This window comes from Diabrotica undecimpunctata, chromosome 7 (genome assembly GCF_040954645.1).
Source record: "Diabrotica undecimpunctata isolate CICGRU chromosome 7, icDiaUnde3, whole genome shotgun sequence".
Classification (NCBI taxonomy): domain Eukaryota; kingdom Metazoa; phylum Arthropoda; class Insecta; order Coleoptera; family Chrysomelidae; genus Diabrotica; species Diabrotica undecimpunctata.
The window spans coordinates 38979142-39003897 of record NC_092809.1 but is presented as its reverse complement, the minus strand read 5'-3'; the positions used below and the strand labels follow the sequence as shown (position 1 = coordinate 39003897).

At 32.2% G+C, this 24756-nt stretch overlaps 5 protein-coding genes across 10 annotated transcripts in view; 2 read left to right on the top strand and 3 right to left on the bottom strand.

The window, feature by feature from the left end:
* Dlic (dynein light intermediate chain) lies at positions 1 to 2218 on the bottom strand. Its single transcript, XM_072537116.1, has 6 exons — positions 1973 to 2218; positions 1760 to 1920; positions 1433 to 1700; positions 825 to 1349; positions 512 to 773; positions 1 to 351 (listed from the first exon to the last, which is right to left on the bottom strand). Exons 1-6 carry the CDS (start codon positions 2154 to 2156, stop codon positions 240 to 242), a joined length of 1512 nt encoding a protein of 503 aa, XP_072393217.1. The 5' UTR covers positions 2157 to 2218; the 3' UTR covers positions 1 to 239.
* Positions 2219 to 2396: 178 nt separating this feature from the next.
* Positions 2397 to 4911, top strand: Dph2 (Diphthamide biosynthesis 2). Its single transcript, XM_072537118.1, has 6 exons — positions 2397 to 2756; positions 2974 to 3086; positions 3163 to 3380; positions 3521 to 3664; positions 3888 to 4153; positions 4408 to 4911. The coding sequence occupies exons 1-6, from the start codon at positions 2607 to 2609 to the stop codon at positions 4858 to 4860; spliced, it is 1344 nt and encodes a 447-aa protein (XP_072393219.1). The 5' UTR covers positions 2397 to 2606; the 3' UTR covers positions 4861 to 4911.
* A 144-nt stretch (positions 4912 to 5055) lies between these two features.
* Alg3 (Alg3, alpha-1,3- mannosyltransferase) lies at positions 5056 to 7779 on the bottom strand. Its single transcript, XM_072537117.1, has 2 exons — positions 7334 to 7779; positions 5056 to 7158 (listed from the first exon to the last, which is right to left on the bottom strand). Exons 1-2 carry the CDS (start codon positions 7569 to 7571, stop codon positions 6017 to 6019), a joined length of 1380 nt encoding a protein of 459 aa, XP_072393218.1. The 5' UTR covers positions 7572 to 7779; the 3' UTR covers positions 5056 to 6016.
* A 251-nt stretch (positions 7780 to 8030) lies between these two features.
* Coa7 (Cytochrome c oxidase assembly factor 7) lies at positions 8031 to 9413 on the top strand. The gene is made up of 5 exons (XM_072537119.1): positions 8031 to 8280; positions 8344 to 8627; positions 8795 to 8897; positions 8994 to 9140; positions 9209 to 9413. The coding sequence occupies exons 1-5, from the start codon at positions 8181 to 8183 to the stop codon at positions 9322 to 9324; spliced, it is 750 nt and encodes a 249-aa protein (XP_072393220.1). The 5' UTR covers positions 8031 to 8180; the 3' UTR covers positions 9325 to 9413.
* Positions 9414 to 9550: 137 nt separating this feature from the next.
* Positions 9551 to 24756, bottom strand: part of Kif3C (Kinesin family member 3C) — a 141546-nt gene continuing 126340 nt past the window's right edge. For 2 of the 6 annotated variants that reach the window (XM_072537114.1, XM_072537115.1), the window contains 2 exons: positions 19020 to 19127; positions 9551 to 14140 (listed from right to left, as the gene is read on the bottom strand). In XM_072537114.1, coding sequence (XP_072393215.1) covers positions 14028 to 14140; positions 19020 to 19127 — 221 coding nt within the window. In that variant the 3' untranslated portion in view covers positions 9551 to 14027. Of the gene's footprint in view, positions 14141 to 19019; positions 19155 to 24039; positions 24162 to 24756 lie in introns of those variants that run through there. The other 4 variants (XR_011951374.1, XR_011951376.1, XM_072537113.1 and 1 more) reach the window with 3 other exon arrangements.

The following is a 24756-nucleotide window of genomic DNA, read 5'->3' as shown; positions in this document are numbered from 1 at the left end:
TAGAGTTAATATATGCAATTTAATTGATGTCAATATAATTTTTTTTGAACAGGATCTATATAAAACAAAATTTGAGTTGTTTATTTACTTGTTACATTTTTAAAGTAATCCATATCCTTACTGAAGCTGCTGATATACATAAGCTTTTCTAGATAAAAAATCATAAAAACAGGTTATCACAGAGATAGAAAATATAAGAAAAGCTATAGAAAGTACATTAAAAATTAAATACACTATTTCTAACAATCTGTAGCATTGAAATCTACACCTGCAGGACCTGCCTCACCATTACCATTTCCTCCTGATTCTGCATTTTTCTTGTTTCCTTCTTCCTCTGTAGAGCCACTAGGTCTAAAAATTAAATAAAGTTATTACAAATATTCGCAAAATCTTAATATATGATTTTCTTTTTAAGGTAATAACCTAATATATCATATATTCCTTTCAATAGTCCTTATTTTTGTGCACATATTCTTCAGTTGTTCATAATGAGCATCTTTTAAATACATACCCAATACTTCCAGGAGTTGACGCAGATCCTAGAGACTTCTTTCCTGCCCCTCTAGAAAGTCGATCTAATTCAGCAGCTGCATCAGTCCTCATGGTAGCTTTATCAGGCAAACTCTCTGATCCAGAAGTCTTGGCCATACCACCTCCAGGAGAGCCAGTTTTTTTGTAGAGAAGTGAATTGAAGAAATTAGCCAGAACACCTTCTCCTCCTGGTGAACTAACAACCTTTGAACCATCAAGCTTTCTAGGAGAACCTTGTATACCTACAATTATATTTATGAATGTCCAGTTTACCATATATTATTTTTATTTACCTCCAAGAGGTGGTCTAACTGGGGATTCTCCTAGTCTTACAGTTGGTGGTCCTCCTCCAAATGAAATCTGTTGTTGTCTTGTTAAGAATGCTTGTTCATCCTCTGCTATCACCTCAGTTTCTCTGTTGATAGTTTTCCTAGTTACTGGTTGTACAATTACATCTCTATAGTAGTCATCTGGCTTGCAAGAATGCATATTTTCATACAGAATACTGATTTTCTTCATGTTATCCCAACCAGCTGGTATAAATACTGCATCTTTTTCTACCACAAGAGCTGGAGTATGAAAGGGGAAATTATAGATGCGGTGAGTTAAGTACTTGTACAACAAATCACAATTTTTATCTTCTTTTGCACTTGTGTAAAAAAGTGCTGCTCCATACTGAAGGCAAAATCTTCTAATCCATTGTTGCATAAAATCTAAATGTTCATCTCTATAATCTTGCTCTTTTTCAAGATTTTGAATATAATCAGTTTTTGTGACAACCACCACAATATCCAGAGCTAAATTATTTGTTAATGTACCTAAAAAATATTGTACACAATTAAAAAGGAGTTATAAAAACGTTATTTTGATAATAAATACTAAAATAATTGTATGTACCTACCTTCTGGTAGCATAGTTCCATCATAACCCTCATCATCATCTCCCAAATTTCTGGAACTTCTTTTCATAGGAGAAGCAGGGTCCAATTCATCTCCAGGTTCAATGTAATCTAGCCACATCTTGATCATCAGTTGTTTCCTAGATTGTCTCAGATCTATATCTAATTTTAGCTTATCAAGGTGATCAGCCAAAACGGATGCCCAATGTTGTAGCTGTTCCAGTATTCCCCAAGGAGTGGTCATAGCTACAGTTAAAATAACCAATGTTTCCTAAAAATTAAGTCAGATTAGTATTTTCCTTATTAAAGCAGTGTATGTGCTAGTGTTACCTGAAAACTTTCTTCGTTTAAAGCAAATTTAAGAAGGTCTTCATGAGCTGGATCACCATCTAAAACCCAAACACTCAACCTTGTATGATCATCTCTATAATCATCCCTTACATCGATATAACCATACTCCAAGCCAGAACCTTTGCTCGAATTTTCAATACCTAGAAATACACACATTAAGAAAATCTACCATAAAAATATCTTTATATATACCTTGAAGTTTAGCTACCATAGTAGTCTTGCCTGACTCATTGTCGCCCAAAACCAGAATTTGTTTATGTGGCGACAATTTGGGATTTCCGTTCTTTTGCACATCGTGCAGAATTTGTGACCAAAGATTTTTCTTATCCTCGTCAGTTATAACATTTTCCGGACTTCTATCAACTAAAGGTGGCATTTTCTTTAAAAAATTTAGAAACGTTGACTGACAGCAGAGATGACTGACTGACAGTAATAAATTTTAATGTCAATGTCAAATCAAAGATGATTAATCTGTGATTAATCCAAGAAAATTTGACATATCTTGTGTACAAGACCTAAAATTTTACCTTTTAGTTATACAGCCACTAAATTGCCTAAATGAAAATTACGAAAATAGAAATGTGTTGCCTTTTAAAGAATTTAATATATCTAATGAAAACGTATTAAGTTTAAAAAATTAAGTTCATATGACATATTTCTGATATTAATATATACTACAAATTATCTATAAATATTCAAACTTAGGACTATCCCCAACCTAGACGATAAAGACCACTTGAATCAAGGACAATTCAAGATTGTTGAAGTCCAAATAAAAATACATGTGTGATGTGTGTGAAATGTAATTTTAAAAATTTTATTAGCAATGAGTTCATTTTTTTCAAATGAAGCTAACAGCTTGGAAAAAGTTGTTGATTCGAATCATTCCCTAATTGAAACTAAAGCTGAAGATATAGATGAAGTTTACGAAGTAAAACGATGTGCGGAATGGATACAGTCTAATGGATTTAAAAAGGTAAACATTACTTTTAAGTAAAGTACAATAAAAATTCTATATAAAGCAGTATTTTTAGTAACACAATACTTTCAGTTCATCCTGTAGTGATGTGGACACAATTAAGTCTTAATATTAAGAGCTTCCTTTCACTAGTTTTTATTGAAAACAAAATAAAATACGCATTAATTAAAATATTATTTAATACATGATGTTAGTAATTTTTTAAATCTTTTAGGTTTGTTTACAATTTCCAGATTATTTATTACAAGATGCCAGTGAAGTAGTTTTAAAATTGGAGGACATTGTCAATCAAACAATATATTTATTAGGGGACACTGTTTATGAAAGGTATTTTTAGTAACATAAATATTTGCAAGCTTTTCAGGTAATGTAATGAAAATCTCTTTACAATATTTATTTTTAGTTGTTGCATTGATTTTATTGCTGCTGCACATATAAATGCTGATGCCATTATCCATTTTGGTCCTGTTTGTTTTTCAAAATTTGCAGAAAATATACCATTTATGTACGTTTATGAGAAACGCCTGCTTGATATTGCACATTTAAGGAATATTGTGGAGACAAATTTTGATGATTATTGTGTTGCATTTTTGGTAGATTTTGGATACCTTCACTTATTCGGTAAGAGTATACACTTTAATAATAAGTAATAAAGCTAAACAATAATGACATAAAACTGAGCATGTTGTACCAAACCGTCTGTATGATAAAACAAATGGTAATATAGTATATATTTGTAATTTAAAAATATTTTTTTATAGATAAACTAGTAGAAGCATTTAAAGATTACAAATACATTGAGTTAATAAGAATTGACAATCTTGAAGATGTTCAACAGGGACATACAATCTTTTTCTATGGTAAAGATGAAAGAAAAATGTTTAATATTAGTTGCCTAATAACCCGTAAGTATTTCAGTTTTTGTCACTAAACTTTAACAATAACTAGGTATGTGTGTTCAAAAGAAAATATTACTAATTTTTTGTGTCAGATATATCTTAGTTGGTTTTTATTCACTGACTTCTTAGCAATATTTGTAATTATTGTTGCTTATTGTCCATTGGAGTATCTATTATTTGTTATTGATTTGTTTATAAGAATAGTATTCAATATAATTTTTCTTTTCAGCATTAGCTGCATTTTATTACGATATTGAAAAATCGACAGTACAAGCATTTGCTGATGAGTTTAAATCTTTAACAAAAAGAAGATATTATCTTATAGAGAAAATAAAAGACAGCAATACCATTGGAATAATTGTAGGAGCTATAGGAATACAGAATTGCCTAAAATTAATTGATAGGTTAAAGTCTTTGATTAGTAGAAGCAGAAAGAAATTCTACCTGTTGAATATTGGTAAGCCAGCTGTTGAGAAATTGGCTAATTTTCCAGAGGTAATTAGTTATATAATACATTTTTTGGAGATTATATTAGCATATAAACTATAGCTTCACATGCAAGTTCTAGTTGTTTTTGTTGGAAATCTTCTGTCATTTTCCACTATTTTACTTTACGATTTCATACCCAACTTTATTCCCATGTTGCTTATAGTTCATTGCATCATTCTTGATGCATTTGTGTTGTGTATGTATTATTTTATATAAATATATAATACTTTTAGTTGATTTATTACATTTATTTGTTTCAGTTTGATGTGTATGTAGTTATAGCATGCTCGATGAGTGAAATCTATGATAGGAGAGACTTTTATAAACCAATAGCTACTCCATTTGATGTTGAAACTGCTCTAAATGTAGACTTAGAAACTAACCCTGAATGGATTCACAAATTTTCATATGATTTTAACGATTATCTGGACATTTGTGGTGATATATCAACTACTTATAAGCAAACTGAAGATATAAGTTTATTAACAAATAAAGTAAGGGTGCTGAATCCTGAAGTGTTAGAAAATAATAATGGTGATCAAACGGTAGCTGTAAAAAATGATGGGACAATAGCCCTTGGTATTTCAGGAGCTGGATATTTAGCACAAAGGATGTGGAAAGGTTTAGAACAAAACTTAGGCCAAACAGAAGTGGAATTGGCCAAAGAAGGGCGGTCTGGAATCGCATCAAAGTATGAGAATGAACAAATTTAGTGTGTTTGTGTATATTTTTATACAATTGACATTAAATAGTTATAAATGTTATTATTTTTTATTAATTATAAAGAATTAACGGAAAAATGAATAAGTACAATACTTTTAAAAGCAGACAATGAAATTTTTGCAGTTTGTGTCAAAGAAGCAGCCCCACATAGGTAGTTGAAGCTGACACTATCTTTTTTCTATATATTTCATATAGTATCTGTTCTAATTCTTTACCCCACTATTACATGCACTATGAGCGAATCCCTCACCACATTAATTTATAAGCAATGACATGTTTGTTTTGTTAAATTAATAAAAATATTTTGGTTTATATGACTTTCTATTAGATGTAAGTATAAACCATTATAATTTTATACATGCTGACATTCATTCTTAGAAATAAGTTGAATTGATGTAGCTGAGGGTGACACTCATATGCGTGCTACCACATTATAATAAAAGAAACATGCAATGACAGTCTAATCCACTTTATAATTGTTCAAGTACCCTTCCCATTCTTTGTAAAGTTGCAAGTGCCCAAGAACTGCTTTAACCCTTTCAGTCACTGTGTCGTCAATTGACGACACAAGAATTTTAACTTTGTTTAAGTAAATATTACAGTTAGTCACAATTTTGTCAATTGACAACATCAAAAACGGGCCCTATTTTATTTAAAAAAATGCTAATATTCCTACCAAAAGACATTACCTTACAAAAGAGTACCATAATTGGGAATAATTTGGAATTATTAACAAAATATATTTCATTACACTAAAAAAAAGCGTGACCGAAAGGGTTAATTAGTTTAAAAAGTATTAATCTGCCTTCAGGCGCACTCAAATTGCTGACATCGGTAAACATTTTTTTTATTAATTAAAAACAAAGCAACACACAGTTTTGCGTTTATATCTTTATTGTTTTCTCAGATAAAAATAAATATCTATATTTACAAATTTACACTGTTATTTGTTACTCAATTAATAATTTTTGTAAATCATATTAAAAAATCCCAAAAACAACCATATAATTAAATTGTTTATATATTGATACCAGGGAAAAAGATTTTAAAAATAAATAAACACTTTTTAACAACTTGACAACACTGCGACACAACATTTATGCCATATAAATTATAAAAACTGAATTTTGTTCATTTACCACTGATTTATTTCTTCATTGTCCTGTAAACTCCAAATAACAAGACAACATGACAACAATGTAACAAGCCACTTGAAAAATTTGTACTTGGGTAAACATTCCAGCAATATTCTATCAATGCCAAGATCAAAAATCTGTACTGTACAGTATATTCAGTAGAGAAGACCAAATATAACAAACTATGAAAATACCAGCTATAGAACTGATAATGTAAAGATCGAGCACACGCAACTCCTATTAAATTGGAAACAAAAAATGGAAGTACAAACAATTGAGCTATTTTAGAAAGCTTATCTTCAAACTTAGAATCATTCTCTTCTTTTACCCTTCCACTATCTTTTAATTGATTCTCAAAAGATTTGAGGAAAGCTTTTTGGCCTTTCGACATTTTTTTCATCTCCTTCTTTTCTTTTTCTTCAGTCTCTTGTTTTTCTTTTAATAAATGCAGTCTATATTCTTTAGTCACCACCTTAAGTTTAGCATAGCTTGTTAAATATCTCCTAAAATGTGGCAAAAACAACAACAGAAGTAATATGTGTAAAAGAAGAAGACCTATATGTAGAATTCGATTTTCAAAAACTTCTCTGGGTAGAAAACGAAAGTTCACAGTCCATTTATGCTCAAATACGCGCCCCAAATCAAAGCTACCTTTAATATATGATACAAAATTCCCATACAAAAAGGGAAGACCTAATAGAAGTTGAATGAAGCCACAAATAAATAAATTAATGAAAGTTTCTACATAGGTTAAATTTACTAAATAAGCTAACAGAAGGCATGGAGCATATAATAAAATATTCATCTTGACAGACACTGCTATTGAGTAAAAAATGCTACCCAACATCCATTGATCATCCATGAAGAGATTTAAACTAATATAAAACAAAAGTACAGCAATAGGATCATTGAACAATCTCAAGACAAATATAGAATGAATTCGATATGATGTCAAAGTGGCTATAACTAAAGCATATGGTGGTATTTTCATTGTTTTTCTAAATATTCGCTGAATTAGAAATGTTTGTATTAAATATAAAAATAAAAAAATATATTGAGCTAGCAATATGTTAGTTCCTTTTGATGTTACATAGTAGAAAAGTGTGTAAATGTACACAAATCCTGCAGGATACACCAAAGGTCCTGTATCACCTAAAAATAAACATTATATTAATACAAGATAAATCCAATACCATTTGAAGACATATTAATTTACCATTAAAGTCTAAAATGTCAACAATTATCACAAAACTACTAGATAAATTGACTTCGTAATAATTTTTGGTTGTGCACCTTTGAGTTTTTCTCTATATAAGTAATAAATTACCTTTTAGTTCCTTGTAATCCAATGTGCCATTAAGAAATCCTTCAACCTCTTGCATATAAGCAATCCAATCGATTTCTGTGTATTTTACTCTATCAATTATCATAAAGTTTAACAGGAACTCAAATACCAACAAAACAATACATACTGGCCATAAATAATGAGGATCAAAAATTAATTTCATAATATAATCCTTTTCCAGGTATTTTCTATAATTTTGATATTTTTTGAGAGGCGACATGGTTTGTGCATATTATTTTAACTTAACAGTTGGTTGATACTTATTTTTGATGGATTAAATTGAATTAGGTAAAAGTAACGTGATATTTTGAAGAACACTGCTTTCGTTCCAGTCTATGCTCTACTTATAATTAACTACTATTAATTACTCCAAAATCATCTGTTTTTAGCCATCCAGGCCAGGTGACTAGGTTATGATTAGTTCTATTTTTATTTTTTAATTAATGTGTCAAAATACCTCTCAATACACACATGTCATTTATGGACTAAATCAATGATATAACTATATTATTATATAATTATATCCAATTTTTATTTATGGTTTTATTTGAATTCCAACAATATTAAAATTAGGATCTCTTTATTGTCTAATTAATCACTTCGAAATAACATATTGCAATCTAAATGTTGTTGCATAAAATGGATAGAAAAAAGTAGGCATAAATGGTAGAAAAGTGAAGTTAGTTTCAAAGGAGTAGTTCCAATATAACAATAAATTTAAAGGTTAGTGTTTTTCTCGTATTCATTTCAGGCAGATATAAGCAAAATATTCAAGTAAAAGCAGAATATTCAAGCAAATGTCAACTAAAATTTATTTTTAATTTGAAAAATGGCTTATAATTTTAAATCGGAAAGTGAAGTTAAAGACTATATTAACAATTTAGGAATTGAATACAGATTTGGATGTTACAGCGAAAAGAAACCTGAAGGTATTTACGTATTTATATACACTATACACAAAATTGTATAGTATTTTATACTGTTTGTTTTAGTTTGTCACCTACTGGCTGATTTTCTCGAGTCAATAAAAAAAGACTATGAAAAAGCTGGAAAAGTTTACCGAACAAACTGCGATGATTATAAATATGGCAAAAGTTGCTTGAAGTATGGGACCTACAGTTTGTTGGGAAAAGGTTCAAAAATATCTAATTTTAAATTGGCTTATGATTATTTCGAGAAGGGATGCAATTTGGCCGAACCGGATTCGTGCTTAAATCAAGGATTACTTTTAATAACCAAAAATGAAAAATCTGAAATAAAGCAAGATATTTTAAAGGTAAAACCATCTTTGACTGCATTTAAAATCCTTAATCTTCTAATCTAACTTTATCAACATGGAGGATGATGTTTTTGGTTCATTTTGTTGTAATTTAGCAAGATGAACAATGTTATTCATAAAACTTTATAGTAAGTACCCCATTGTCTTTATTTTTGAAGTTTTAGGGTATGAAACTGCTGGAAAAGTCTTGTAACCACGAAAATGGCAATGCATGCTACTATTTATCAGGAATGTACATAGTTGGTGTAAAGAAAGATAATGTTGTAGGTGAGGAATCTGTTGTCATTGTTAAGAATCATTCCTTTTCTTTTTTCTTTTTAAAACATTGACCAAGTTACATTTTAGATATTATTTGATTTTCAGGTACTCTCAATCAAAAGGATTACAACTCAGAAGACTACCAAGTACAAAAGAATATGAAGAAGGCATTTGAATTTGCTGTGAAAGGTTGTAATTTAGGGAATATGTATAGTTGTGCAAATTTAGGACAAATGTATGCAAAAGGAGAGGGTTAGTGTTATATCAAAATGCAGTTGAATTTGCAAGAAAACAAATTTAAGATAATTTTCAAATTTTAGGAGTTGAGAAAAATGAAAAATTAGCCAGTGAGTACAAAACCAAAGCTGCAGAACTGCAAAAAGATGCCCAAAGCAACAAAACACTTACTTTCCAAGAAGGGTTGAATACAACATAAGATTTTAAATTAGTCAAAAACTGTTTTTAGTCTGTTACAGTAAAATATTCAGTGTACATAAATAAAACAAATAAATTATTATTATTGAACTAGTTTATTTTCATAAAAATCAGTATTAAAATATTTATATTTATATCACACTTTGTTTTTAACTATAATATAAACCATATATGTAAACAAGAACATTTTTTAATTAACAGTAAAACAATATGTTTTATATATTAAAACGGAAGTTATTTGCTTATTAAATCAATGTTAGTTGTGTAAATAATAAGCATGTGCCATAAAACAATGAAATACCTACGATTTCTTTTGCGATTTGCAAGCAATACAAGTATTTACAAGAAATACATAGGATGTTTCTAAAAAAGAACAATATAGTGACAAAAGTTCTGATGTCATAATTATTTTAACAGATAAAATTGTTGTTTTCATTAATATAACATTTTGACAACATATTTAAATTTAATACTCAATAAGTGTTAAGTCAGTTAACTAACTGGTCAAACTAGGAGTATAAAAATATCAAATTTAACCTATAAGAAAATCGGCAGAGAATTGAGAAAAAAATGTGGCATATCAACAACGAATGTTTTATACATACAAATTATACAAACTGTATTTAAAAGTCGAGACAGTATCCTGGAATGTTTTCAAAATATTTAGTCCGGAAATTCTGAAATAAATAACAGTGATCATAGTTCAAGCTGCCGCTTTTTGTCAAATTGTTTAATGATCCTAAATTCGAGGAGGCAGATTAGATGGGTACAAAATAAGGAGAATTTGAGTTTATCTGCGAGAGAAACTTGCAACTATATATTTCAAATTAAGGATGGTTTTGCTTTTAAAAGTCATCTACTGACCCACAATAGTAACGGGATAAATGAAATTTCATAGTTTTTTCCTTTTAGTTTTGTTGAATTGCCCTGTATAAAAATTATATATATATTCATCAAAATATAAGTTGCCATCCATTGGTTTGTTATTTTATACAGTTAAAAAGTGTTATTTTTTGTGACTTAAAGAAAGTTTTTGTTGGGTGCTCTTGATAATTTGAATATTTACTTATAATAATGCTTGTTAAATTGATTGTATTCCTTTTTGGTAGATGTTGGCTGCGTTTTTGGGAAAGATCAGGGCTTTTAATAACAAAGAATAATTTGTAACGAGTCCAGTATCACAAATGTGCTTGACATTCAGCCAAGCACAATATACAATGTTTTACAAAGATTTCAAGAAACTGGTTCTTACACAAATTACAAGAAAGACCAAGGTCAACAAATGCTCTTGAAGATAGGTTTCTTAGACTTCAAATGCTCTAGAGCGTACAGTTACTGCTAAAGCTCTGCCTAGGAGACTGGTAGATGTTCATGGTACCATAGTTTTACCTGACACTGAGGTCAAAGATTAAGTGAACAAAATTTATCATCTTATGTACCTGCTACATGCTCTTTATTGGACACAGCTCATTGAAGACAACACTTGGAATTCTGTCATGCTCATTCAGATTGGAATATGACAATTGGATTTACTTGATGGCTGCCAAAGAGTATGGAGAAGGTCTGAAGTATGCTATGCCCAATGTTGCTTAACTGCTAGAATACTTTGGTGGTGCAGGTATAATGGTATGAGGCAGCAATTTGTTAGAAGCACATACAAATATTGATATGTTAAGGACAGGGAGCCTGAACGCTGATAGGTACATTAGGGAATGTCTGGAAGAACATGTGTCACCTTATATTTTGTAGGTGAAAATTTTCTTCTAATGCAGGATAATGCTAGGCTGCACATAGTCATAAGTATGCTGTACTTTACAGATGTTAGTTTTCAGTAACTAGCCTGGCCCATTAGAAGTCCAGACCTTATTCCGATAGACCATTTGTGGGACAATTTGGGAAGGGTAGTTAGGCAAAATTATGGCGAGTGTGAAACTGGTAGCGTTAGATACTCACTACTCGCGTAGAACTCGCTAATAAACGAGTGGGAACAAGTACCACAATAAGATGTTGCTGTTTTGGTCCAGTATATACCAGGAAAGATAACAGCTGTTATTAGAGCTTACGGAGGAAATAATCGCTTTTAGTTTCCATATTTTAGAAATAGTTTATGATTTTGATTTGAAAAATATCTTACTGAGGAATAAAAAACTACATTTTTATTTGTTGTTACATTATTTTGGCAATATTTTGGATTTTGTTTTTTGTTTTATGGTTTGTTATTGAACATACTTAATATTGAAAATAATTTATTGGATTTGAAATTTTTCTAAAACTCACTAGTTTAATTAAAATAAATTTATGTGTCCGGTTACTTTTACGGGCCAGTGTATCTGGTAAAAAGTTGTTTCAAAGACAAAATTATGAACATTAGGAAAACTACCTTTAGAAGACATCGATATCTTCTGCAATTCATTTCCAATGGTTGAAAAATATGCCCTGAAATTAGAATTGATATTTTACTCACTGTTAGAAACGAAACAAGAAAACGAAAATATAGTCGGTTGCTTACGTAGGTACTTAAAATTGAAGAATGTCTTAATAGTTTGGGTTCCAAATTTTGTGAAATTAGTAAAATTTTGATTATTTTAATAAAGATGCCAATGACAACTACAGAAACTGAAAGGTTTCTCCACTTTCAAATCGATCAAGACATTTCTAAGGAATACAATATCGGAAGAAAAACTGACGGCCCTTGCCATATTCTCTATCGAAAAAACTTTAGTCAGATAAATTTCCAACTTCAACGAAAAGGTGATGGAAAGGTTTATCTCCGATAACATAGAAATATTGAGTTTCATTGTAAGAAGTAGGCTTTTAGTAAATACATATTTATTTTTTTGAAAACCCCTGAATAAAATTATCACCAGCCACCATTTTAAATTATTCTTAAGCTTTTCCTCCTTTATATCAAAGAAGTAATTCATAGCGTACAATCCGTCAAAGACGGTTAATTCAAACAGTAAAATAGTAAACAAATAATTTCTGTAATTTTTACCTTATTTTTGAAAACGACTTAATTGTTTCAGCAAAAGAAAAGGCTCTAGTGAATCACAATGAAACACCGTATAGGTAAATCCAATTTAATCAGAGCAGAAGCGGCAGTAATGCAGCAAATAATCCAGTCTAGAGGATAATCTAAAAGAAATCGATAAAGGCAATGAAATTTCTTCCGTTTTAATTATACTGTTAGTTTTTTCCAACATTTAAGTAACAGGGTTTTAATTCCAAACATATTAATGATTCGTCCTAGTCAATTAAAAATTTATCTTAATAATCACAACTAAATAAGACATGGTTTTGAACGTCTTGTTTTTATAAAGTAAAATTAGTTTTTTGTTATCTAGTGAGCGAAGTTAGTAGAGGGATTTGAGAATGCAGAATTTATCAACTTGTTATAGGCTATTGATTATATACTTTAGAAAGGAACTACAACGTTGAAGGGGTTTTATTGTTTCATATGGTTAATGGACCCCCAAATATGAAAACACCGTGGAGTGCTACCATTTGAAGGGGTGCATTTGGATGAATTCAAATTCAAAGTTGTTCAAAATTAAATTTTCTATTAAAATGTCTGCGGTTTTTTTTATATTTGGGGGTCCATTGACCATATAAAATAATAAAACCCTTTCAACGTTGTAGTTCCTTTTGGCCCTATTTTTTTTGACCATAATCAATAGCATATTAGCATAAATGTAGGGAGCAGGTGTTCATTGGGTAATTTGGCGATAGGTGGATGTGTACGAGGATGTAAAATATGCAAAATTGTATTTAATTCTTTTTTCATTAAGTAGTGAAAATATGTGTCTCTAATAAGACATATCGGGTTCATCAATATTCATCAATGTTCATTGCATAAGCATGTGACGATTAATATGAAGAGGAATCACATACAGAACTCGCAGCAGGTGTTAGCATATCTTTTGGAGATTCAACCGTTTAAGAATATCTTGTAGATCGTGAAAGAAATCGACTTATGAGCCTCTGATAATAAATATGAAGAAAAAGCAAGCCCAAAAATCCGAGTGACGTCAGTGTGTTCATCGGCGTAAAGAATCTTGTTCACAAAAAACACATTTTTCAAAAAATTCTATAAACTTGTCCGATCAACTGTAGATACCTTTTCTTTAGTTGCTTATTGAGCATTTTGATCATAACACATCCTTTAAATTTCAGTCCGTAATTTATAACTTTCGCTTTATTAGGATAATATAAATTATCGACGTAAAAGGGTAACTCTAGAATATAAGTTAGCAATTGACGACAATTAAAGACTTCCGTGATGGTAAAGATAAAATTATAGACAAAAAAACACGTTTTCCAAAATGGTTGGGAAACTCATATCATGGTTATATACCTATCTATCTGAAGACTCATACCAATCGAAGGAAAAAGAAGAAAACCCACAGCAAAACTTGCGAAATACATTGAATGATAAGAACGAGAAATAGCGAAAATTAAAAATAACCTGGAGAGACGTAGGTATATCCAGTAAATAAGTATTTGAGATTCTGAAAATGATAATGATAAAAATAATACAGTCGAACACTTGTCACCTACAGTTATTTAAGTTTATTAATTTTATTTGCATTTTATGATTTCTCGAATCTCTCCTACTGAAGTATATAAGTATCTATTGAAATAACAATATATTAAATACATATTTCAAACTCTGTTATCACAAAATGTAAAAAATCTATTGTGTCTTTATAAAAACTCCAAAGTGTTTAGTCTCCCTGTGTGATTCTTGACAATATTTGGCAGAGCTTCCAGACGGAATGGTTTCTTCACGTTATGGTCGTGGTGGTGTGTTGTGTGTCCTAAAATATAAAAAAATAAGTTTAACATTACTGTCACCGAAAATAATATCAGAATAATAAGCAGAAGTGAACATACTTAAAACATAGTATAAGAATAAAATTAGTAACACAGTTTAACCACAAAGTTTTTTATACTATGTTAGTAATCCAAAAGAAAGACAATGAGTTTCAAAAAACTTAAAGAAGTATAATGGAACAACGTGTAAAAAAGAAAATTAGGGATCGAATGTACCATAGATGTAGTAATAATAAACTATATAGATGTAGAACTAGAAGTAAATAAATAAAGTCGATATTTTAAAGTTTAGTGCGTGTGTTGTCCTCTAGGTGGACACAAATAAGGGAGCAAAAAAATGTAAACATTGTTTGAAATTTCACTTGTTTCCCGTGATAATTATATGGAATTTTGTGTGAGTGGTCCATGTTTATATGTCCATGGAGGAGACAAATCGCTTCTATTGTTTTAAGTGTTTATTGTTTTCAACTCGAGGCCAAACCCGAATGCATAAATTTTTGCGGAGCGTTTGAATAAGCTCTAAGAGGTCACGATAAATATTTGACATCTAAGAATCTTTGAGTATTTCGGGGACTTATCAACATAATGAGAGAAGTTGACAATATATTGTAAAAATAATACAACTTTTTTGGGAACTTCAAAAATTATTTAAAAACGAACTGCTAGATTCAATGTTATATGTCGCTCGTTGATTAATAAGCAAAGAAGTAGAAATGGCTCCTTATATGGCAATCGAGGCTGATGAGACTACGGACGCTTCCGTTCAAGATCAAATGGTTTGAGAGAGGAAAGAAATGAAAGGCAGAATTTACAAAACAGACCAATAATGACATACGCGGCAGAAACAAGACCTGACACAGAAAGGACAAAAAGGATGTTAGAAGCAGCAGAGATGAAAACAATTATATATAGCCGAATGACAACAAATAGAATAGTAAAGACGACAAGAGACGGTTCCCCAATAGGAAGACGATCAGTAGGAAGACCACGAAAACAATGGAACGACAACTTACTGGAGGCACATTGAAAAACAGAAAGAGTCAGGTCTATATAAAAAGAAGAAGAAGAAGAAGAAGAAGAAGACCCTTAAGAACCAAATCTTTGAACGATTTTGGGGATATTCTTTACCTGATTCGCAGAGGACATTAGTAAGTGTATTTTGGAGAAACTTAATAATTTAAAATTGAACAATACTCGTAATAAGTTAATTGGCCAAGATATGATGGTGCCGCTGTCATGTCAAAATTAATGAAGGTTAAGGAATAATTCGACTCGAAGGCAGCTTCTGAGCATAAAATGGTAAAATCTTTTTTGCTAACTTAGCTGGGTTTTCGTTATTCTTTTCTCGTTCTCCAAAACGTATGAATGTAATGAACAATGTTAGTCACAAAGACGATCTCATGCAATGTTTTGAAGAAATCATTGAAAAAGAACGAGATACTCAAACCGTTCAACAAGCTTCGAACTTACTTATGTTATTGAAAGACGAAATGTTTTTATACTGGCTAAATTTGTTTAATAACATTATGCCGCACGTTGAGATTCTTTATAATTAACTGCAAATGAGAGCTGTAAACCCTACAAGAATTCAAATATTTGTACAAGAATTTAAAAATCAAATTCAAATTATCAGAGAAAAAGATAATAAGTGACTACAATAGTCCAAGCTTTTTGACTGGAAAAAGGAAACAAACCCAGGAAAATAAAAACATCACGGCGTAGGAAATTTGTTATCTAATAAGGGTCACTATTGAGGATCGACTTTTATTCACGGCCCATTTAACTTTTGCGGTACTATTCCATTTCAAATTATTTCGTGAATAAGTAGGTACAACCTTACTTTTCCCGAAAAAAAGCTAAAAATTGCTTTGCAACATTATTCATTTATTGATACCACCAAATTAAAATCCGAGTTATGTATACTATTCGCTAGGACTGACTTTGGAACGGCCATTGCTTGAGGTCTTTGTTGAAAATAATCTTACAAATTTGTTTTCAGAGTCCGTAAAATTAATTAACATTGAAGGCACCATTTTTATGACAACATTAGAAGCAGATAGATCCTTTTTAACTCTAAAGAGGAGAAAAACATTTCTGCGAAATACGATGTCAGACGAACGACTCAATGCCTTAGCGATACTATCCATTAAAAAATAATTAATATCCAACTGCTACAAATTTATTGAACTCCCCATTGACCATTTTTTAAGCCAGAAAACATGACGCAACATACGATTATTGTAGCTTTATTTATTAAGGTGAAAACGCCGTGTTTCTTTCATATTTTAATGCTATTTAACATATAATACTACAAACGTTTTTTTTTTCAGGTATAGCGATGGTGTCAAAATTTCATAGAAAGAGTCATCAGCAGTCATGGGACCCCGTAGCGATGCAAAGAGCAATCGACGCCATGAAGAAAGACGGAATGCCTTATCAAACGGCTGCTAAAACTTACAATGTGCCTAGGAATACACTAAAACGTCGCGTACTAAATAAAAATCAAGACGCAACTGATAATAAAAAAGTATTAGGCCATTTTCGAGCTATTTTCAACGAAGAACAAGAACAACAGTTGGTAAATTATCTCTTGGAGATGGAGGTATGTTTTTTTGGAAATACTGTACCTAGTTGATTTGCGCAGCCTTGCTCACCAACTAGCTGAACGGAATAACATCCCCCATGGTTTCAATAAAAAAACGAATTTAGCAGGAAAAGATTGGGGAACTTTATTCAGAAAGCGCCATCCTGAGCTTGTGTTAAGAAAACCTGAGGCGACTTCAGCAGCAAGAGCGCAAGCATTTAAAAAAACAAATGTAACCAAGTTTTTTGACATTTTAGAGTTTCAAAAACATCACTTGTATCCTCCTCATAGGGTTTACAATGTTGATGAAACTGAACTTCTGACTGCCCAGTCAAAGTCTTCAAAGGTTTTTGCTCTAAAAGGGCGACGGTAAGTCGGATCTCTTATATCTGGAGAGAGAGGTGTTCTCAGCAAATTTGTAATTTCTATGTCAGCTGGGGTAGTTTTTATTCCTAATTTTATCATCTTCCCTAGACAGCGGATGAAAGTGTAACTTCAAGACGGCGCTCCACCTGGAACAGCTTTTGTTTGTCATCCTTCAGGGTGGATACAAACTGAGATTTTCACACAATGGTTTGACCATTTCTTGAAGTTTGCGAAACCATCCGAAGACGACCCAGTTTTGCTCATACTTGATGGACATTCCACCCATAAGAAAAATCTAGATTTCATTGAAAGGGCTAGAGAAAATCACAAAACTGTAGTTTGCATTCCCCTCCACTGTAGTCATAAGCTGCAGCCACTAGATGTTTCTTTCTTGGGACCCTTCAATACTTATTATGTCCAAGCGATCGAAAGATTCTTGCGTAATAATCTTGGTAGATTAGTGACAGTATCAGGTATCTAAACTTCTTGGAGAGGCATTTCCATTTGCAGCTACTCCAACTATTGCGGTAAAGAGGTTTGGAAAATGTGGCATAGTTCCCATAAACAGACAGAAACTTACTGACGTGGATTTTAATCCAGCCACGCTGTAGTGCCAGGAAAAGATTTGGCAAATTCGCAACAAAATATTCCTCGACGTCAAGAGATACCACTTGCAAGTAAAGAGAACCCGTCTTCTGAAGAGATAGATTTCCGACCATCAACCTCTGCATCCAACGCTTCAGTTCCTATGTTTTTCAATGACTACAGACAAAATCTCACTGTAGGATCTGGAGATCCAAAGTCTACATTCGTTCTAATCTCCAAAGACTCGTCAAAGCCAAGTACTTCAACATTTCAGCCCAATCCACCGCCTTATTTCAGCACTTCATGTGATTTAATCAGCAACTCCAAGGGCAAGGGGCACTATACTTTTGCTGTAAGCCCACAGGATATTGTTCCAATCTATAACGCAAATATTATCAAACGAAAAATAAGCGAAAAAAAAAGGAACAGCTGCAGTTTTGACCTCAAGGCCTTTCAAGATAAAACTAGTAGCCGCAAAAGCAAAAAAAGAAGAAAAGGAAAGGCTTAAGAAAATAAAGCTGGAACTGAAAAAAGGAAAGCAGAGTAACAAGAGGAATGAGGGAAGCAAAGAAAACTTTAAAGGAAAGCAGAAAACGAAATAAAAATCAGCGAAGCGTGCTTTATTTAATCGACTCGAAAAGTGACGTGAGTGATACTGATTGCCTTTTTTGCGGGACTTATATTCCAAGTCAAGGGAAAATGAAGGATTGATAAAGTGTTCGGGCTGTTTACGAAGGGTACGTGAAGCTTGTGCTGGGTGTGAAGAAGAAGACACTGACTTTATTTGTGACGTTTGTAAATAAACTCGGTGTGAAACTTTCTTTTTCTATGATGGCACTAATCTTTTTATTTTGAAAATACAATTTCATTTAGTATACAAATTCAGTTTAAATTTTGTATTTTACATCGGGCAAAGTGGCCACCTCATGGCCAGTTTGCCGCATCCCGCAGGGCAAAGTGGCCATTTGGCTTAGGGTTAGGGTAAAAAATATGTATCTAAAAAATTTACCAAGATAAAGTGAAAATTAAAATTGCCTTATGTAGCTAAGTATATAGGATATCGTATGGTAAAATATAATGTATTTCTTGTTTATTTTCTTTAAGATAAAAAAAAATATTCCTTAGCTTGGCCACTTTGTTCACCCTTACCATTGTCATGTGTAATTTTCAAATCCTTGCCCCCTTATTTTTTTCCACCTAAAAATAGCACCCTATAGCTGGCTTCAATTCTGCCTTAATACGGTCACATGGAGTTATACCTCTAGGTTATTTAATAGAACTCTGTAGGCTAGACAAACAAATTTGTATTACATAACTAACATACTTACCGTTGAGCCAAAGGTTGGGTCCGTAACCATTTCCATTAAATATGTGTTTTTTCTTCGGAGAACTTCGCCGATCAGAATCCTCTGTTGATTTATTTCTTCTAGCAAATTCTGGAAAAGTTACACGACCATTTCGGCCTATTTCAGTTAGATAAATTTCTTTTATCCAGAAAAATGTATGATTTTCGAGTTTTTAAATATTTTCAGAATGTTAAGAATGTTTTTAATATATACTTATATAAATCTATTTTCGTTTAGACCCAGTTCTTTAGTGAAATTTTCATTTAGTGGGCGTTTATCATCACCAGACTCAGGCAAATATGCACAGAGCATATTTTGCATATTTTATGTAACTAGTAAACTGTTTGCACAGTTTTATGCAAATCGAAGTAAAATGTATAAGAATACTAAATTAATACCCGCATTTGAATACAAACCATTTAAATGTTCTTGGTATTTTACAATAGATAAAAATCCCTTTAATAACAAATAGAAATATCCATTATTTGTAGTTTGAATGGAAAAAAATGGTGCTGCTAAATCTTTTTGGTATTTCACACTATAAAAAAAAAACAATATATTCCCTTTAATGACTTTAAGAGATGAGAAAGTACAAATCTATTGTTGGCAACTTTAGAAGGTATAGATAATAACTGGCATTTTAGAAATCTTAGTAAATAGAAGGAAGAAAATTAGTTATGAAATGAAAAAGACAGAAAAGATTTGATTTCACGTATAAAGCGTCTATGTATCTGTTGATACGTATTTCGACATTAACATCTTTATCAACGTCTGGCTATGCCTTGCAATTTTTAGAAGGCTCCAGATTAAAGCAGAAATCTGAATTTGTTTCGAAACTATCTTACCGAAAATTAGTTATCTTCATAGTTCGTGGTTGAACAGTTTTATTTTAAAATTCGTAAAAAATGCCTAAAACTAACTGGGCTCTTAATTGGATTAAGCCGTACAAGGAGTTTTGTATGGATTCTGAGAAGGCTTATCTACCGATCTATAATTTTCTGAAAGCATATTATTTTTTTGTACCTGAAACATTCAATAAATTATAAAAACCGCAAAGTGCGCTTTCAGAAAGTGTTGCTTTAGTGCAGTGTTTTTCAACCTTTTTGATTTCGCGACTCCTTTACAGGTTGAAATATTCGGCGATCCCCTTGTGTCATAGGAAGCCAAAGAAATAATTTAATTAAAATCTACATACGTTAGGTAATGATTTTTTCCTATTTTGGTACATTTCTCTGTTAATCACGCTAGCCAAACTGCGTTGACGACAGTATCTAAGCGCCCGGCGCGCCACCTGCCGTTACCCACAATTTTTTTTTGTTTCAACTCTTATCATGACGGACGTCATTCTTTTATTTTTTCGCTTGCTTCGCGCGTTTGTAAAATGGATAAATTTCTCAAAAGATCGTAGCATTCAACATCTCGTGTCAATAGAGGTGGTGGTGAATCAAACCCGAAAAAAAAACATTACGATGACAGTAATTTGAAATACGGGTTTACAGTCATAAATAAACCTAAATGTGTAATTTGCTACGGACTCTGCGTTGGATGATCTAAATAGGCTTATCTCAAAGTCAATGGAAGACAAAGATATAACAATGGCCGCTTTTTTTAGATATAGAAGGGGCATTTAATAATGTTACCACCAGCTCTTTGATAGGGGCCATGAGTAGACGAGGCACACTTGCGGTAATATGCAGATGGATAAGGGCATCCCTGGAGAATAGGACAGTAATTTCCACTCTGGGAAAAGCAACCATCAAAGCAAAAGTAGGTGGAGGCTGTCCACAAGGAGGAGTTCTGTCCCCTCTACTTTGGGTAACTTTGGTAGATGATCTCCTCAGAAATCTGTCCACAGAAGGCTTTTATTGTCTAGGATATGCTGACCATATAGCAATCGTTGTCAGGGTCAGGTTTGCTCAGGTAGTGTCTGAGAGAATGCAAGCAGCCCTAAATATAGTTGACGACTGGTGTAAACAAGAGAGACTGATAGTCAATGCTCAGAAAACACAAATTGTCAACTTCACCAAAAAAAAAAAACAGCACTACAAGTCCTAAAACCACCGGTGCTGGGAAGAACAGAGATTTCATTTGCCAAAGAAACAAAATACCTTGGGGTATATTTTGATCATAGGCTTACATGGAATACTCACATTCTAAAAACCACACAGAAAGCTACTATGTCCTTGGGCAGATGTAGAAGAATGTGCGGTAAGAATTGGGGACTTAACCCCAAAATGACTCTATGGTTATATACAAGGGTTATTAGACCCATGATAACTTATGGCTCGGTGACGAGGTGGACAAAGACGCAGCAAGTGGGAGCAATAAGGCTGCTAGGTAATACACAAAGGCTAGCATGCTTGTGTATTACGGGGGCCTTAAAAACAACCATCACTTCATATCTTTATACAGGGCGAAGCCAGATCCGTGATGCACAGATTAATCCATAGTCAGCGACATATAAGCCAGATGCATGGTACTGACAACAGCAAGCTAATCGAGGAGCTAAAAGCCGATATTGTAATGGGGAAACCCATCGATGCAACAGTTACGAGATATAGCTTTAACAATACGTTCACAATTAAGATACCAGGCAGGGAAGACTGGAATAAAGGTGTACCCATACAAGCTGCTGCTACCTGGTACACGGATGGCTCAAAAACATCGGAGGGTGTGGGAGCTGGCATAGGAGGGACAAATCAAGGGATACATTTCCCGGTAAGTCTATTTAAGGATGTGACAGTTTTCCAGGCGGAAATAACTGCAATCCATCACTGCGTGAAAGAATTAGAAAGGCAGGAAATAACGTTCTGTTCAGTTGCCATCTTCACAGATAGTCAGACAGCGCTTAAGGCCTGCGTGTGTGCCCTAAATAAACTAGGAGACCGTAGCAAGGTTACGGTAGGTTACGAAATGGCCAAACAAGGCTCATCATTGCCATTTATTGGACCGGAACCCTTCTGCGGAGTTGCAAAATCAGTAACAAGAACGGCTACAAGGAAGTGGGTAGCTCACAAATCTCTGGAATGGTGGAGGAATTCACCAGGACAAAGACAGGCGAAACAGTTCATTAGAGAACATTTGCCAAAATTTACGGCAGACCTTATAAGCAAAGACAGGAAAACAGTCAAGGCCATAGTAGGTCTTCTAATAGGGCACTGTAAGCTAAATAGGCAATTGAAGCTGATGGGATTATTAGATGATAACCTGTGCAGATTCTGTTACCTCGAAGAAGAAACAGCAGAGCACATTTTATGTCAGTGTAACAGTCTGGCAAATGTGCGGTTCTTTGCATTAGGAGAAGAAAATCCACCGGCAAATAGCTACATGGAAGGTACAGTCTCGAAGCTACTAGACTTTATAAAAAGGGTCAGGCTAGAGAATGTTATCTAGGACTAGAGGACCACAATAGATCTGAAAAGGTCGCAGTGGAATAGACCGAAAGGTCACCTCTCTTAATCTAATCTAATCTAACCATAGGGGTCGCGACTCACAGATTGAAAAACATTGCTTTAGTGGAAAGATTTATTTTTTCTTGTGAAAACGTTAACGGAACAATTGCAGCACACATTTTACAAAAATTAAATAATACCATTGACAAAAATGTAGGATTTGCCACGGTTCTTCAAAGATATTTTCCGGGAAAAATTTTCGAAGAAACCAACGTGGACCAATGCCTCTCAGCTAACCTAAATTATGGTCTTATCACATCAGTTGATATGAAAGAAGTTTTCTATTTATAAATATCTATATTCTGACAGAAAACACAAACTTTTAATAGAAAATTTTGAGAAACATTTAATTGTCTACAGTTTTTATGAGAAATCTGAAGTATAAAAAGTACAATTATTGTAAAGGTTTTACTTTACCTATTCAATATAATAAATGTACTTTAAAATTTTATATAACGTGTTTTATTGAATTTTATATTTAATTTTTTATGCACATTATTGGCAAAAGTCATGCATATTATTTATGCGCATATACGTTACGTTTGAATATCCTTATTTGTCTAAGTCAGATAAAACTAAAGAAAATTCATATATTCCTCTGGATCACAAAACTATAATTAAACCGGTTATAATTAATTTAGATGAGATAGCGATAGCAAACCAGAACTATATGGCAACTGACCTTTTGATTATTTGTTTTGTTTTATAATTTTTTTTTACGAACTGTTGTAATCTTCTCACCTTATTTTATCCCTCAATTTATTCCTCCCTATCTCTCTATAATACACCATTAAAAATAAGCAATATAAACTTAGGGTCTTTATTGTAAATATAATATTACATAAGAAAGGATTGTTACACTCATTAAAATGTGTGAATGCCAACCCTGTATATCTTGATTTTATCTACATAAAGGGTCGTTTATGACCGGAAATTGTTAAAGTCCACCAAATATCTTGAAAATTACTATAGCTGTACAGTACGACAAGCAAGAAATAATTAGCTTATTGCTCATTGACCACATTTTAAATAATTAAATATGTAATTCATTTCTGACCGTCAAGCGGAAGAGATTGAGCTGTTAACGTTAGATTCGCTACAGTGTTGTCAAGTATTTAAATATTTCTTTGAAGTGGAATAAGTATATATTGAAATTAAAATGGAAAGTTCGATGAAAAATAAATGTTTAGTATCTCAAGTACGAGTAATTACTTTTAATGCGCGCAAGTTAACTACAGAAAAAATTAATTCAGATAGACTTTTAAGAAATTTGAAAAAGTACAAGCTACAAGTAAAATTGAGCTGTTTTTTCGATTTTTACATATTTGACGGTAATGTAAATGTGTCTAAACTATCACCCTGTAGAACTAAATAAACGGGTAGTCGAACTGTAACATTACAGAAGCTCAGATTACTTTAATCCCTCCTGTATAATTTAAAATAAAACTAAAAAGCAAATATTGAATCTACATTTTATTCACTTCCATTTAATAGAACATTTGACATAATAAATACTTTAGTTATTTTTAAATTATTTACAATAATCAGAACGAAATGTTGCTACCTAAGTTTTGAAATAGAAATAAAAAAAAAACATTAATCCTCGAAAATAACGTTTTCATACCGTTTTTCACCGGATTTCCGAAGCTTTTCCAAATTTTGAACAAGATAACTGAAAAATAAGTGTTTTATTTTCAATTTTTAAAGGAGGAATAAAAAAAGTCACTTGGTGCCAAATCGGGATTGAATGACATATAACAAATCCAAAAATTCAATGTTCTGCATGCCGAAAAATTCTTCGGTGTAAACTAAGCTAATATACTCATGTTGTAGTGGAGAACCATCCATCGTTGCTGGTCGAGTTTATTGAATTGTCAGAATATTTTGGCAAATAAATTGTGATGTATCACTATGTATGTACCAATAATATGATCGTAATGAGTTCGGGTTTTCAAAAATTCGACGGCAATATTCTATAACAGGCTTCTTTCACAGTTATATATGAGTTACAATAGTTAAAGAATGACGTAGACAGGCAAATAACAAACGGAGGAAAACTTAAAGAAGCAACATCAATGTTAAATGGAATCTTATAAAATAGAACAAAAATAAAAATGGAATTTATGATGATATAGTAAGAGTATAGTAATACATAGCTGCGAAATATGACTATTGACAGAACTGATGGAAAAATTACTAAGGGCCACATAGATAGATTACTGGAGAAAAACTGCGCGAAAATCACGATGAAGAATAGCAACAAATGA

Bases quoted from the DNA above. Each gene is read 5' to 3' on its own strand.
- Coa7 (XM_072537119.1), top strand. From the start codon at position 8,181: ATGGCTTATAATTTTAAATCGGAAAGTGAAGTTAAAGACTATATTAAC. The intron at 8,281-8,343 runs GTATTTACGTAT...TGTTTGTTTTAG, and splicing joins CAGCGAAAAGAAACCTGAAG to TTTGTCACCTACTGGCTGAT. The intron at 8,898-8,993 runs GTGAGGAATCTG...TTTGATTTTCAG, and splicing joins AAAGAAAGATAATGTTGTAG to GTACTCTCAATCAAAAGGAT.
- Alg3 (XM_072537117.1), bottom strand. From the start codon at position 7,571: ATGTCGCCTCTCAAAAAATATCAAAATTATAGAAAATACCTGGAAAAG. The intron at 7,159-7,333 runs GTAATTTATTAC...GTTTATTTTTAG, and splicing joins GGATTACAAGGAACTAAAAG to GTGATACAGGACCTTTGGTG.
- Dph2 (XM_072537118.1), top strand. From the start codon at position 2,607: ATGAGTTCATTTTTTTCAAATGAAGCTAACAGCTTGGAAAAAGTTGTT. The intron at 2,757-2,973 runs GTAAACATTACT...TAAATCTTTTAG, and splicing joins AGTCTAATGGATTTAAAAAG to GTTTGTTTACAATTTCCAGA. The intron at 3,381-3,520 runs GTAAGAGTATAC...ATTTTTTTATAG, and splicing joins TGGATACCTTCACTTATTCG to ATAAACTAGTAGAAGCATTT.
- Dlic (XM_072537116.1), bottom strand. From the start codon at position 2,156: ATGCCACCTTTAGTTGATAGAAGTCCGGAAAATGTTATAACTGACGAG. The intron at 1,350-1,432 runs GTAGGTACATAC...AATATTTTTTAG, and splicing joins TGGAACTATGCTACCAGAAG to GTACATTAACAAATAATTTA. The intron at 352-511 runs GTATGTATTTAA...TTTAATTTTTAG, and splicing joins TCAACTCCTGGAAGTATTGG to ACCTAGTGGCTCTACAGAGG.